This window comes from Dermochelys coriacea, chromosome 1 (assembly GCF_009764565.3).
Source record: "Dermochelys coriacea isolate rDerCor1 chromosome 1, rDerCor1.pri.v4, whole genome shotgun sequence".
NCBI lineage: Eukaryota > Metazoa > Chordata > Testudines > Dermochelyidae > Dermochelys > Dermochelys coriacea.
In genome coordinates, this window is record NC_050068.2 from 298386972 (window position 1) to 298403200 (window position 16229).

The 16229-nt window shown below is 44.9% G+C and overlaps 1 protein-coding gene across 13 annotated transcripts in view; it reads right to left on the reverse strand.

Annotated features, from left to right (window-relative positions):
* The window catches only part of PPHLN1 (periphilin 1), a 182884-nt gene that overhangs the window by 83552 nt on the left and 83103 nt on the right, over nt 1–16229 (reverse strand). For all 13 annotated transcript variants that reach the window (XM_043494552.1, XM_043494565.1, XM_043494581.1 and 10 more), the window contains one exon: nt 14682–14822. In XM_043494552.1, coding sequence (XP_043350487.1) covers nt 14682–14822 — 141 coding nt within the window. The remainder of the gene's footprint in view (nt 1–14681; nt 14823–16229) is intronic.

Here is a 16229-nt window from a genome sequence, read left to right on the forward strand (position 1 = left end):
TGCCTCCATAAGAAGGCCACCTACTGCCATGCATTTCGTGAACACCCACAGGGCTGCGGCTAAACCAAACAGGAGAACTGCAAACTAGTAATGTTCTTGGCCCACAGTGAAACGCAGGAACCGCCGATCTGCTGGGTGGATGGTGATATGAAAGTACGTGTCCTTCATGTCAAGGGCAGCGTACCAGCCCCCCAGATCAAGGGAAGGGATGATGATGCCCAGAGAGACCATGAGGAACCAGGCCTTAACCAGGAACTTGTTGAGATCATGCAGGTCTAAAATGGGACGAAGGCCCCCTTTGGTCTTGGGGATGAGGGAGTACCAGGAGTAGAAACCTTTCCCCTTTAGGCCGTGCGGCACCACCTCTACCATCCCCGCCTCTAGCAGCGAGCGAACCTCCTTCTCCAGGAGATGCTCATGAGAGGGGTCCCTGAAGAGGGACGGGGAAAGGGGGTGGGAGGGAGGGAAGAATCATTGAAATATCAGGGTTGGAAGAGACCTCAGGAGGTCATCTAGTCCAACTCCCTGCTCAAGCAGGACCAATCCCCAACTAAGTCATCCCAGCCAGGGCTTTGTCAAGCCTGACCTTAAAAACCTCTAAGGAAGGAGATTCCACCACCTCTCTAGGTAACGCATTCCAGTGTTTCACCACCCTCCTAGTGAAAAAGTTTTTCCTAATATCTAACCTAAACCTCCCCCACTTCAACTTGACAGCATTTCTCCTCTTTCTATTATCTGGTACCACTGAGAATAGTCTAGATCCATCCTCTTTGGAACCCCCTTTCAGGTAGTTGAAAGCAGCTATCAAATCCGCCCTCATTCTTCTCTTCCGCAGACTAAACAATCCCAATTCCCTCAGCCTCTCCTCATAAGTCATGTGTTCCAGTCCCTTAATCATTTTTGTTGCCCTCCGCTGGACTCTTTCCAATTTTTCCACATCCTTCTTGTAGTGTGGGACCCAAAACTGGACAAAGTACTCCAGATGAGGCCTCACCAATGTCAAACTGAGGGGAACGATCATGTCCCTCGATCTGCTGGCAATGCCCCTAATTATACAGCCCCAAATGCCATTGGCCTTCTTGGCAACAAGGGCACACTGTTGACTCATATCCAGCTTCTCATCCACTGTAACCCCTAGGTCCTTTTCTGCAGAACTGCTGCCAAGCCATTCGGTCCCTAGTCTATAGCAGTGCACGGGATTCTTTCGTCCTAAGTGCAGGACTCCGCACTTGTCCTTGTTGAACCTCATCAGATTTCTTTTGCCCCATCCTCTAATTTGTCTAGGGCCCTCTGTATCCTATCCCTACCCTCCAGCATATCTACCTCTCCTCCCAGTTTAGTCTCATCTGCAAACTTGCTGAGGGTGCAATCCACACCATCCTCTAGATCATTAATGAAGATATTGAACAAAACCGGCCCCAGGACCAACCCTTGGGGCACCCTGCTAGATACCGGCTGCCAACTAGACATGGAGCCATTGATCACTACCCGACAATCTAGCCAGCTTTCTATCCACCTTATCGTCCATTCATCCAGCCCATACTACTTTAACTTACTGGCAAGAATACTGTGGGAGACCGTGTCAAAAGTTTTGCTAAAGTCAAGGAACACCACGTCCATTGCTTTCCCCTCATCCACAGAGCCAGTTATCTTGTCATAGAAGGCAATTAGATTAGCAGGCATGACTTGCCCTTGGTGAATCCATGCTGACTGTTCCTGATCACTTTCCTCTCCTCTAAATGCTTCAGAATTGATTCCTTGAGGACCTGTTCCATGATTTTTCCAGGGACTGAGGTGAGGCTGACTGGCCTGTAGTTCCCAGGATCCTCCTCCTTCCCTTTTTTAAAGATGGGCACTACATTAGCCTTTTTCCAGTCGTCCGGGATCTCCCCCGATTGCCATGAGTTTTCAAAGATAACGGCCAATGGCTCTGTAATCACTTTCACCAACTCTTTTAGCGCTCTCAGATGCTGCGCATCCGGCCCCATGGACTTGTGCTCATCCAGCTTTTCTAAATAGTCCCGAACCACTTCTTTCTTCACAGAGGGCTGGTCACCTCCTCCCCATGCTGTGCTGCTCAGTGCAGCAGTCTGGGAGCTGACCTTGTTCGTGAAGACACAGGCAAAAAAAGCATTAGCTTTTTCCACATTTTTTACATTAGCTTTTTCCACATCCTCTGTCATTAGGTTGCCTCCCTCATTCAGTAAGGGGCCCACACTTTCCTGGACTTTCTTCTTGTTGCTAACATACCTGAAGAAACCCTTCTTGTTACTCTTAACATCTCTTACTAGCTGCACCTCCAGGTGTGATTTGGTCTTCTTGATTTCACTCCTGCACGCCCGAGCAATATTTTTATACTCTTCCCTGGTCATTTGTCCAAACTTCCACTTCTTGTAAGCTTCTTTTTTTGTTTAAGATCAGCAAGGATTTCACTGTTAAGCCAAGCTGGTTGCCTGCCATATTTACTATTCTTTCTACACAACGGGCTGGTTTGTCACTGTAATCTCAATAAGGATTCTTTAAAATACAGCCAGCTCTCCTGGACTCCTTTCCCCCTCATATTATTCTCCCAGGGGATCCTGCCCATCAGTTCCCTGAAGTTGTCAAAATCTGCTTTTTTGAAGTCCAGGGTCCGTATTCTGCTGCTCTCCTTTCTTCCCTGTGTCGGGATCCTGAACTCGACCATCTCATGGTCAACTGCCTCCCAGGTTCGCATCCACTTTTGCTTCCCCTACTAATTCTTCCCGGTTTGTGAGCAGCAGGTCAAGAAGAGCTCTGCCCCTAGTTGGTTCCTCCAGCACTTGCACCAGGAAATTGTCCCCTACACTTTCCAAAAACTTCCTGGATTGTCTGTGCACTGCTGTATTGCTCTCCCAGCAGATATCAGGGTGATTGAAGTCTCCCATGAGAACCAGGGCTTGCGATCTAGTAATTTCCGTTAGTTGCCGGAAGAAAGCCTCATCCACCTCATCCCCCTGATGTGGTGGGAGTCTGCTAAAGACCACCCTAATATCACCCTGGTTGCTCATGCTTCTAAACAATCCAGAGACACTCAGGTTTTTCTGCAGTTTCATACCAGAGCTCTGAGCAGTCATACTGCTCTCTTACATACAATGCAACTCTCCCACCTTTTCTGGCCTGCCTGTCCTTCCTGAAATGTTTATATCCATCCATGACCGTACTCCAGTCATGTGAGTTATTCCAATCACTCTGTTATTCCAATCACATCATAATTCCTTGACTGTGCCAGGACTTCCAGTTCTCCCTGCTTGTTTCCTAGGCTTCTTGCATTTGTGTATAGGCACTTGAGATAACTTGCTGTTTGTCCTGCTTTCTTAGTATGAGGCAGGAGCCCTCCCCTTTCGCATTCTCCTGCTCGTGCTTCCTCCCGGTATCCTACGTCCCCACTTATCTTAGGACTTTGGTCTCCTTCCCCAAGTGAACCTAGTTTAAAGCCCTCCTCACTAGGTTAGCCAGCCTGCTTGCAAAAATGCTCTTCCCTCTCTTCGTTAGGTGGAGCCAGTCTCTGCCTAGCACTCCTCCTTCTTGGAACACCATCCCATGGTCAACAAATCCAAAGCCTTCTCTCCAACACCACCTGCGTAGCCATTTGTTGACTTCCACGATTCGACGGTCTCTATCTAGGCCTTTTCGTTTCACGGGAAGGATGGACGAGAAGACCACTTGCACCTCAAACTCCTTTATCCTTCTTCCCAGAGCCACATAGTCCGCAGTGATCCGCCCAAGGTCATTCTTGGCAGCATCATTGGTGCCCACGTGGAGAAGCAGGAAGGGGTAGCGATCCAAGGGCTTGATGAGTCTTGGCAGTCTCTCCATCACATCGTGAATCCTAGCTCCTGGCAAGCAGCAGACTTCTCGGTTTTCCCGGTCAAGGCGGCAGACAGATGACTCAGTCCCCTTGAGGAGAGAGTCCCCGACCATCACCACCCGCCTCCTCCTCTTCGGAGTCGTGGTCGTGGAACCTCCATCCCTAGGAAAGTCTTCCAATCGGCAGACTCTCCTTCTGTTCCCTTCCCTCAGATGCATCATCTAGTCCACTCTCCGCATTAGTACCTGTGGAGAGAACATGAAAACGGTTGCTTACCTGTATTTGTGCTGCTGGTACATGCACGCTCCCCTTTCTTCTTCTGGAGATCACATGCTGCCAAATTTCTTCACAGTCCTCCTGTCCCTGCTGCGCAGCCTGCTCTGAATCTTCAGAACATTGTGCCCGTAGAAGCATATCCTGACATCTGTCCAGGAAATCTTCAGTTTCTCTTATGCAACGCAGGGTCAATACTTGTTTCTCCAGACCTTGAACCTTCTCTTCCAATATGGAGACCAGCTTGCACTTTGTACAGACAAAAGAGAATTGCAGCGAGGACCCGTTCTATACCATGCGTAAGACCCAAAGGTCCGACATAATGCTGGACCATGCACAGGAGAAATGGAACAGGTGGTTCAGGAAACAAAGGGACAGATCCGATGACTGGTCTGGTACGCTGTCCCCGAGCACACCTTCAAAAGCGTGGCTTAGTGCCCGGCTGGGATTTGTGCTGACTTTAGTTCTGACCTGGCAGATTATTGTTATTATTGCACCATTGCCTGTTATCCCTGCCTCGCCTACGGTAAGGCTCATGCCTATGACGAGGCTGGTACTGGCGCTGAGGGGGAGGTTGTGGCTTAAAGGGCTTCCTCTGTATCACTGGGGTGTCGTACCCAGCGACTCAAGTGTAGCCCTTGAGTCTATGCAGCCTCGCGTCTGTCTGGTCCGAAAAGAGCCTGGACCCTTCAAAGGGGAGGTCCTGAATTGTATTCTGGATCTCAGGCGGCAGGCCTGACTCCTGAAGCCACGCCGAGTGCCTCATGACCACCCCGATGTGGTTGTTCTGGCCACCGCTCCTGCTGAATCCAGGGAGACCTGGAGAGAGGTCTTAGCTACTGCCTTGCCCTCGTCCACCAGGGCCTTAAACTCCTGTTGGGAACCTTGCGGAAGGTTGTCCTTAAACTTCCCCACCGTTGCCCAGGAGTTAAAATTATGCCTGTTGAGGATGGCCTATTGGTTCACAATCCTCAACTGAAAGCCCCGACGAATACACCTTTCTCCCAGAAAGATCCAGGCGTTTTTGCCTCCTTGGCCTTAAGGGCTGGTGCTTGTTGTCAATGGTGCTCCCTTTCATTCACCGCCGAGACCACCAGGGAGCATGGACTTGGGTGGCAGAACAAGAATTCATAGCCCTTTGATGAGGCAAAGTATTTGCACTCCACACCTTTGGCCGTTGGAGCGCTGGAGGCCAGGGTCTGCCAGATAGTCTTATAATTTGATTGGATGGTCTTAATGAGTGGGAGCGCTATTCTAGATGGACCTTCGGGGCTCAAAATGTCCACCACGGAGTACTCCTGCCCAATCATCTCCTCGACCTGCAACCCCAAATTCTAGGCAACCCTAAACAGTAACTTCTGGTGGGCTCTGTGATCTATGGGTGGAGGGCCGGACACTGCTGTACCCGCCGCTGCCTCATCCGGGGATGACGAGGAGGTTAGCAGCTGCTCAACCCGCTCTGGCTGGTACTCCTGCTCCTCTTCTTCCATGGGAGGGGCCTCTGGCTCGGGCCGTGGGGGGGACCTTGGGGCGGCACCGGACTTGGTGCTGGTCTCTCCAGTTTATCCTGGAGGGATGCTGGAGGCCTGGATACTGTAGCTTCCGGTGCCATCAGTCATCAGTGCGAGGACCGGGACCGCTGCACTGAGTAGCTCGCACTGCTGATAGACCCAGGGAGTCCAGAAGGACCAACTAGGGGTGCCAACCCATCTGAGGGTCCTTGCTGTCTGGAGCACGGTGCGAGTAACTGTAATGGCCGGAGTTGGCGCCGAACTGTGGTGACGCCGATCGTGAAGGCCAAGGCGGTGCCAACGATCTGTGCCGGCGGGAGATCAATGAGCGGCTCCTAACTGAATGGGAGTGTGACTGGTACCGATATCCCCGGGACCAGGACCGGGATCTGGACCGGCGCTGGCATTCCCGGGACCAGGACCTGCATCTGCAAGAGTCCTCCAGTGAGGACCATTTTGACTCCTCCCGGTGCTAGTCTCTAAGTGGTGCCGGAGAGCATTGTGCGCCTTCCATTACTTCCTCGCGCCAACCCACTCCTGGAACCGCATCTTCCTTCTGAGCCATAGGTAACTGGGAGTCAGCAGACGTGGAGCTCAACCGGGACCAACTCCAGGAGCGATGCCAGGACGGTGTCCTCAAACGGCACACCATTCCTGGCTTACCCCTCAACGGCACCCGTGGCATGGGTGCCAGAAGATTCTCCCTGTATGGGAGGAGGCTCGTCGCTGACAACTCAATGAGGTCCTTCGCCACCTCAAAGGTGCCAGGTGTGGAGGGCTGATCCCTTATGTCCTCGAACCCATCGTCCACACTGAGCTCACTTAGGCCTGGCCTCGGTGGGATTTGCGGTGCTGAAGCCACCGGTGACAGCGCCGGTACAGCGGCCTCCCCAGGGCCAACAGCTTTTGGTGTTTAGCCGGTGCCGGGTCTCTCAACAGCTCTGGGGCACTATGCACCGAGGAAGCCGGAGCCGACGTCAGGCGCTCCGGACCCTGTGGCTGCAATGCGGCCTCCATCAACAACTGCTTCAAACGAAAGCATCTTTCTTTCTTTGTTCTTGGCTTGAAAGCCTTGCAAATCTTACACCGCTCAGTTTGATGCTCTTCCCCCAGGCAATGTAGACAAAAGTCGTGGGGGTCACTAACTGGCATAGGCTTGCGGCACGTGGCACAAGCCTTAAATCCGTGGGCCTGTGGCATGCCCCATGGCGGGTGCTGGAAGCCTCCAAGCACCTTATCGCTTAAGTGTCCACAACAAAGGTATGCTAACTAACTGATAACGGTTATCTAACTCTGAGAAAGGTTAAGGGACTGCTCTCACACAAAAGAGAGAGAGGTTGTTCCAACGCCGCCATGGATGGTAAGAAGGAACTGTCCAGGGGGTCCAGGGGTAGGGGTATATATGCATGGTGCAGTGGCGCCACTCAGGGGGCCCCCCACTGGCCCAACGGGAGCCACTAAGGGAAAAAGTTTCCGATGCTCGTTCATGCGGCACACGCACACCTAATGTGGAATGGCCATGAACAAGCACTTGAAGAAGAACCTGAGAATCTGTTGTCTGACCTTTAGTTACTTGGATTTCTTTTTAGTTTATTTTTTATTTAAAAGTGAGAACTAATTTTTTTACAATATGTTTGGTAGCAGTCGCATCATTGTTCATGTAACCATACCTGATCTTAAAAAATTTAGGTGGATATTAGTTGTATTGTAGTAGCACATAGAAGCCCTAATCATTAATTACTGTCCAACTGTGTTACTCTCTGTACAAACACAGAATAAAAAAAACAGTCCTTATACAAAAGAGTTCATAATCTATCATTTTATTCTAAATGCAAATGTAAAAACTGACAGATTGTTTCAACCAGGGAGAAACTGCAGAGTGTCATGTGACATTTCGGAAGCCTTTTCAAACAGTATGGATCCACTCCGCCTATACACATCAAAACTGTCTCCCTACGTGCATTTCCAGAATTCAATACATTCACCCATCAAGAAGTTCTGGACAGCCTAAAAGAATCTCAACCCACTTGTGAATTAGACCCATAACTTTCTCTTTCACAAGCCAGGAGAGTTATGAACAACTGGTGCCACTATTCTATTCTATATAAGTTTTTATACTGCACTCAACATATAGATTCATAGATACTAAGGTCAGAAGGGACCATTCTGATCATCTAGTCCGACCTCCTGCACAGCGCAGGCCACAGAATCTCACCCACCCACTCCTATGAAAAACCTCACCCATGTCTGAGCTATTGAAGTCCTTAAATCATGGTTTAAAGACTTCAAGGAGCAGAGAAGCCTCCCTCAAGTCAACCATGCCCCATGCTACAGAGGAAGGCGAAAAACCTCCAGGGCCTCTCCAATCTACCCTGGAGGAAAATTCCTTCCCGACCCCAAATATGGCAATCAGCTAAACCCTGAGCATATGGGCAAGATTCACCAGCCAGATATCCAGGAAAGAATTTTCTGTAGTAACTCAGATCCCATCCATCTAATATCCCATCTCAGGGGATTTGGCCTATTTACCTTGAATATTTAAAGATCAATTACTTACCAAAATCCCATTATCCCATCATACCATCTCCTCCATAAACTTATCAAGTAGAATCTTAAAACCAGATAGATCTTTTGCCCCCACTGCTTCCCTTGGAAGGTTATTCCAAAACTTCACTCCTCTGATGGTTAAAAACCTTCGTCTGATTTCAAGTCTAAACTTCCTGGTGGCCAATTTATACCCATTTGTTCTTGTGTCCACATTGGTGCTGAGCTGAATTCCTCTCCCTCTCCTGTATTTATCCCTCTGATATATTTATAGAGAGCAATCATATCTCCCCTCAACCTTCTTTTACTTAGGCTAAACAAGCCAAGCTCCTTGAGTCTCCTTTCGTAAGACAAGTTTTCCATTCCTTGAATCATCCTAGTAGCCCTTCTCTGTACCTGCTCCACTTTGAATTCATCCTTTTTAAACATGGGAGACCAGAACTGCACACAGTATTCTAGGTGAGGTCTCACCAGTGCCTTGTATAACGGTACTAAAACCTCCTTATCCCTACTGGAAATACCTCTCCTGATGCATCCCAAAACTGAATTAGCTTTTTTCACAGCCATATCACATTGGCAGCTCATAGTCATCCTATGATCAACCAATACTCCAAGGTCCTTCTCCTCTTCCATTACTTCTAATTGATGTGTCCCCAACTTATAACTAAAACATATATTTGAGCACCTTCCAGCAGTACATTAAGCAACATGACTACACGTGTGTCACCTGCTTGTTCTCTCATCCTCTCTCCAAAGGGAGAATCGTATGCTGTTGAGTGTTTTGGTTTGATGGGGGATTTTTAACTTAGTAGTAGTAGTTAAATATACCTGTGTTTATATTAGAGAAGGCCAGGTCAAAGAAATGTGCCTTGCACTTGAAGTGTAAATTGGTGAGATTTCTGGTACAGTTCTCAGGGGAGTTCATCCCTGTCATAAATATAAAGGGAAGGGTAAAAATCTTCAAAATCTCTCCTGGCCAGAGGAAAAACCCTTTCACCTATAAAGGGTTAAGAAGCTAGGATAACCTCACTGGCACCTGACCAAAATGACCAATGAGGAGACAAGATACTTTCAAAGCTGGAAGGGGGGAGAAACAAAGGCTCTCTCTGTCTGTGTGATGCTTTTGCCGGGAACAGAAAAAGGAATGGAGTCTTAGAACATAGTAAGTAATCTAGCTAGATATGCGTTAGATTCTGTTTTGTTTAAATGGCTGATAAAATAAGTTTGGGAGGATTTTGGGGGAAAAGACGTTTCCAAGTGGGCTCTTTCCCTGTTATATATTTGCTGGACGTTTGGTGGTGGCAGCAATAAAGTCCAAGGGCAAAAGGTAAAATAGTTTGTACTTTGGGGAAGTTTTAACCTAAGCTATTAAAATAAGCTTAGGGGATTTTCATGCAGGTCCCCACATCTGTACCCTAGAGTTCAGAGTGGGGAAGGAACCTTGACATCCACCGCTGCCACCGTGTCAAGGTTCCTTGCCCACTCTGAACTCTAGGGTACAGATGTGGGGACCTGCATGAAAACCCCCTAAGCTTATTTTTACCAGCTTAGGTTAGAACTTCCCCAAGGTACAAACTATTTTACCTTTTGCCCTTGGACTTTATTGCTGCCACCACCAAGCGTCTAACAGGGAAAGAGCCCACTTGGAAACGTCTTTCCCCCCAAAATCCTTCCAAACCTTACACCCCCTTTCCTGGGGAAGGCTTGATAAAAATTCTCACCAATTTGCATAGGTGAACACAGACCCAAACCCTTGGATCTTAAGAACAATGAAAAAGCAACCAGGTTCTTAAAAGAAGAATTTTAATTGAAGAAAAAAAGTAAAAGAATCACCTCTGTAAAATCAGGATGGTAAATACCTTACAGGGTAATCAGATTCAAAACAGAGAATCCCTCTAGGCAAAACCTTAAGTTACAAAAAGACACAAAAACAGGAATATACATTCTATTCAGCACAGCTTATTTTATCAGCAATTTAAACAAAACAGAATCTAATGCATATCTAGCTATATTACTTACTAAGTTCTAAGACCCCATTCCTTTTCTGTTCCCAGCAAAAGCATCACACAGACAGAGAGAGCCTTTGTTTCTCCCCCACTCCAGCTTTGGAAATATCTTGTCTCCTCACTGGTTATTTTGGTCAGGTGCCAGTGAGGTTATCCTAGCTTCTTAACCCTTTATAGGTGAAAGGGTTTTTCCTCTAGCCAGGAGGGATTTTAAAGGTGTTTACCCTTCCCTTTATATTTATGACAATCCCTCAGTCCCATTTCCTCTCCCACACTGAGCTTTACTCTTATTGTTGAGAGTTCCATTGTGCCAGAGGAGTAAAGTTATCGATCATGGTCTTTGTTTTGGAACTTTAGATGGTCTTTTAGATATCCTGGGCCCAGGTCATACAGAGCTTTGAACTTGATTCAAAATTCTATGGAAAGCCAGTGTAGAGAGTGGAGGGCAGGTATGATGTACTCAGGGTAGCCTGTGTTGCTAAGGAGATGCACTGCAGAGTTTCTTACTAGTTTGAGTTTCTTAAGTGCTGACTGTTTCATGCCTTGGTATATCACATTGCTGTTGCCCAGCCAAGATGAAGGGATGGAGTCTTCTGGTCACCAGGAGATGGTAGAAAGCACTACTCACAGCCACTAGTGATCAAAATAGCCAATGCCTCAGTCAGAGAAAGAATCTTCCCTACTTCTATCAAATGTGCAACACTGAAGAAACCCACCCTGTACTCTTCCATTCCAGCCAACTGTTGCCCACTGTCAAACCTCCCATTCATGAGCAAGCTGACAGAGACGACAGCACAATGCCAACTACAAGCTCATCTAACTGAAGCTAACATTCTAGACCCAACACTATGTGAATTTAAGCCAGAACTAAAACTGCTGTAGTGGCACTGTTGTGTGGTTTCTTCCTGTCAATGGAGGAGAGGGCAGACATCCATTCTTATCCTTCTTGACCTGTTTTGACACTGTTGACCATGAGAGTCTGCTGATTCACAGGAGAGAGATATTAGGGGTCCAGCATAGTGCACTAAAATGGTTTGAATCCTTCCTGAAGGGATGCATCCAATGAGTAGAGATGGAAAAGTGCATCTCCATCATCAAACCCTCACTTGTGGAGTTCCACAAGGATCAATTCTCTCTTCAGTCCCTTTCAACATCTACTTGCAAACACTAACTTAACTGGTCAGAAAACATGGATTCAGGTGCTAGCAATATGCAAATGACACACAGTTCTGCCTATCCTTCACTGCATACGACCATGTCACTACCACCAAGATAGCACAGTACTTGGATGAGATCAGCTCATGGATGAAGAACAGCTGCTGAAGCTGGACTCGAGCAAAACAGAGGTGATGCAGGTGGGCAGAGGAAAATATTCTGAACAGCTTTCAACCACTGTGTAGTCTCTATTGGCTGAAGATACACACCCACAATTCATCATTTCAGTCCAGAGTGCAGAAGAGATGTTGGATTGCTTACTGATACTAAGCTCTCACATAGAAAGCATTACTCATGGATGCTGCTACCAGCTTGGCTAGGAAATTTCATCTGTTCCTGGTGGACAAAGACGTGGATTCAGTTATTCATATCTTTGTCACCTCTCAGCTGGACTTCAGTAGTGCAATATATCTGGGCACGAAGCCTTCAGCACTTAAAAAACCTCAAACTACAACAGAACGTGCAGCTTGTCTCCCCAGTTAGCACAGGTTACTGTGAACACATCAGACCTGTCCTCTATGCTCTACAGTGGCTTCCCATAGACTTTTTAATGAAGTTCAAGATCTCAGTCCTTATCTTCTAAGTGCTGCATGGCCTGGGCCAGGATATCTAAAAGATAATCTCAAGCTCCAGGGTGAAGACTGTTGTCACCAACTGTGCTCCTCTGGTGCAATGGAACTCTCAACAATAAGAGTAAAGCTCCTCTATGTGGGAGACAGAACTTTCTCCAGGGTAGTCCTAGACTATGGAATAAATTCCTCCAAGAACTCATGACCTTCACAAACCTCATCACTTATCACTCCAAGTGCAAGGCACATTTCTGTTCTTCTCTAATATAAACACAAAGCAACAGGTTGGCATATAATACAAACCAAAACCACATACTACCGAACTAAGACTCTCCACTGCACATGCTTTGCTCTCTAGGGTGAGGATGAGAGAAAAAACAACACGACAGATACATAGTCATGCTGCTTAATGCAGTTCTGGAAGGCACTCAGGTACTACGGTGTTGAGCACGGTAGAATAGAATAGAATAGAATAGAATAGAATAGAATAGAATAGAATAGGTGACTTATTGTGATTTGCCGTAAAAATAGCAGACATTTACACTATAGGAGATAGAAGATTAGAATTTTGGGGTCTAAAAATCAGATTCTCCTCTTAAAGAGAGCTAAGTAATTTTTCATCAAGACTACAGATTAAATGATTTTTTTCTACACCAGATTTCTTGTTATCAAAAGGGCTATATGAATTTGTAGTCGTGGAGTGGCATAGCTCGGTATATGCTTTTGGCACTGAGTGATGGAACCATCACACTCCCTTGAGGGCTGGGAGGTTACAGCCCACTTAAGTCAGGTGCAAAAAAAGACGAAAAAACATTCCCGACTCAGTACAGGAAAATAAGTCTCCTTCCTTTGGCCACAGGTCTAAATACAACAACACAAATGCACAGCTCCTTCTTTCCACCTAGTCCAACTGCTCACAAACCACACAGGGCTGTTTCTTTCAGCCAAGAATTCACTTTGGAAAAACAAAAAGCAGTTTTTACTGTGATTACAGTCCCTAGGTCTCAGCACAGTCCTCTTTCGTACAAGCCAGGAAGTTCCTCCTTTGCCCTAGTTGGACTTTGGCTCAGAATCAGCTAGGCTAGGAGCAGCCCCAAGAGAAGCTCCTCTGCCTTCACAGCAGCACTTTCTTTCACTCCCTGCACCACTAGATGTAGCCGATTCTTTTTTATGATTCCCCCCAGTCCAGAGAAACAATTAGTTCCATCTTGCAACAGCTGAACTAGCCATAGCTACCAGCTCTTCTCTCCAGGTCTGGCTTGCTCAGGCAACCTTTAAGAACACAGAACCCGTCACAGTGACGGCACCTGTTTACAGCAAATGATGCAGGAAAATATGCTAGCTAACTTCTTTAACCACCAAGCCTGAGGAAACATAGGCAATGTTCCACCAAAAGTGGAACAGACTGACTGAGAGTGAAGATATTGGTCCTTTGTGTGACAATTCAGTAGATGCAAAGTGTACTAACACCAACTTAGTACACCAAACAATAAGACAGTAATAAGATGAAGCCTACTTGAAATCCAGGTGGAAAATGATGACTTAACTATGCTCTTTAAAGGCCTGGGGAAAAGATCAGAGGGATGTTTTACACTTTTACCAATTAGGCAGTGTGAGAAGGATTGTTTGTTCATCCTTTTTATCCCTCACAGGGAGACTACGCCAGCACTCTAAAGCAGAGCAAATCTGAAGTAGACCCAAAATTCGAAAGTACTGACTGTATCTCTCTAATTTGGGCATAAATACTTAAATTCAGCTGTACTTGAAATGCTTGCATTAACTTTAACAGAGATATGGAAATACTAGCACTTCATCTAACTTTTCAAGACAAATGAAAACTGATGGGCTGATCTGCATCTTCTCCTCAACAAGGAAGTGGCTGAGCATCATAAGCAATGGGTAGAACAAGGACTACCCATCACTGCTACGAGAAGGAGCTAGTAGTGGAAACATTTCTTTGTACTAACTCAATGTACATTGTAAAATATTCAATAGAGAAAGCAAGAATGTGAGACATTAGAGCAAAACAATGTGTCTTGGTAGACATTTTTCTCCCCCATCCAGCTATAAAATATTGCAGCCAAAGCAAAATCTAAACCTATTAACACTTAGTTATCTTCAGATGAAGACAAAACTGCTTTGAGATTCAAATGTAATATTTTTAAAAAGAAAAACAATTGTCAGCAGTTGAAACTCAAATGTTTAAACATTAAATCTTATAGAAAATGACAATGAAAAAATAGTTTCTGATCGTTTGTTGTAATGTAAACTTATAATTAAATTAGTAATAATATATTAAATGCTCTGAATATATAACATCTGAATATGAAATAACGCATCAGGAAGCAGCTATTTGGCTTAGCTTCATTTTGTTTATTGAGATAGGAAGTCAAAAGCTGTGTGTAAAGATATGGGAAAGGACAGAAATGTTCTGTGTTTTTAAAGTAGGTCTTGGGGTTTTTTCAGGGAAATATGTTATATGGATATAGATACGAATAGTTCCTTCCACTTCCAAAAAAATCTGAATAAATATTTTTTGTAACTATGTAAAGAAATATTAAAATCACTGAAGTTTTCTATTAAGAAATAAGGGGAACTATTTGGCAAAAATGTAATATTCTGCCTTAAGGGGTGGAGGGGGGAAAATGCTATATATATTTCTAGTCAGCTACAAAAGTCTCAACAAACCATCATACATGCATTATATTGCCAGCAAGAAAGCTAAAATGCTCACCTGTTCAATCTCTTTGGTTTTTGTTGCAATTGCTTTTGAGCGGCCAAGAAGCTGGTTGTCTTCATACAATTCTGTACTATCTGTTATATTTGTCTCTGTTTCTTCTGTCCGTTCAACATATAATGGAGCTGAGGACCCCGCCTTAAAAAAACAAATAATATTTACATTTTTGCTCTAGATGCATTAAGTTCTACTTGATACTATTACTCAAATACCATTTCACTCTTTTTCAGAAATTGATCAGTGCAAAATTTACACCACAGAAATTTGAAAATTATACAAAAAGATACAAAAAATAGATTTTTTGACATTGAATACTTAGGGATATGACATCAACAGATAGTTAAATTTATGAAAATTTACACTTTTAGTGAAATTCAAAAATGCTCTGTGAATCAGTCCCTTGATCATGTTGGACATCCCTATAAGAATCATTTACTTGCCCTTTTTCTGAGAAGTTGGAGAGATGATGCTGATAATGCCAGCAATGTCAAAACTAGAAATCAACAATGAGGGGTATGGTGAATCTGCTACAGGTCACCAGGCAGGATTACAGGATTGAAAACTTCATGGAAGAACTCTTGTGGCATTCAAACGTACAGGATAAATATTGACGCAGGGATTTAACTACCTAGATATTTGTTAGGTTTCAGAGTAGCAGCCGTGTTAGTCTGTATTCGCAAAAAGAAAAGGAGTACTTGTGGCACCTTAGAGACTAACACATTTATTAGAGCATAAGCTTTCGTGAGCTACAGCTCATAATGCATCCGATGAAGTGAGCTGTAGCTCACGAAAGCTTATGCTCTAATAAATTTGTTAGTCTCTAAGGTGCCACAAGTACTCCTTTTCTTTTTAGATATTTGTTGAGTAACAAATAAAAACATGCACCAAGAGGATTTCTAAATTAATTAGAAGATATTTTTGAAAGTACTAACAATGTGCATGGAGCTGTCTAAAACAGAAAATATAGACTGTTCGTGACCTATGGAGTTTAGACTCCAACTAGAAAAAGCCATCTAAATTTACTCTGTACTGATAGGAAGGAAATGACTGAGAATGTGAGGATAACAGGGAAACTGAGAAATAATGACTACAAGTTATTTGAATGCACCATCATATAGAAATGGGTTCACAGAACAGTATCGTTAAAGGGTGATTAGATTTTATAAATGCAAAATTGATGAAGAAATCTAGTAAGGCTTGACAGAAGTATTCTCCATTGTGGAAGATGACTGGGGAATAATAAAACATCATAATTAAGAGGAAGAACACAAGAAAAAGTAGCAGCTAACATAGTCCTGAGGGCCTGTTTAAAACTCGAGATAATATAGATAATTTAAAAAGCACAGTAAGTACCGTTAATGTATTAAATCTTGCAATGTTGTCTCCCATTCATTTGAAAGGGAGTTAAGCATGCTAAAAAACGTTAATTCAAATAAAAATAGTTCAAATAACATTAAGAACCAGACCAAAAAAAAAACGGTATTAGAAAAATCTAAAGCAGCCATTATGTTCTTAGCTCATTTTGTTGAGCTGAGGTACTGTGGC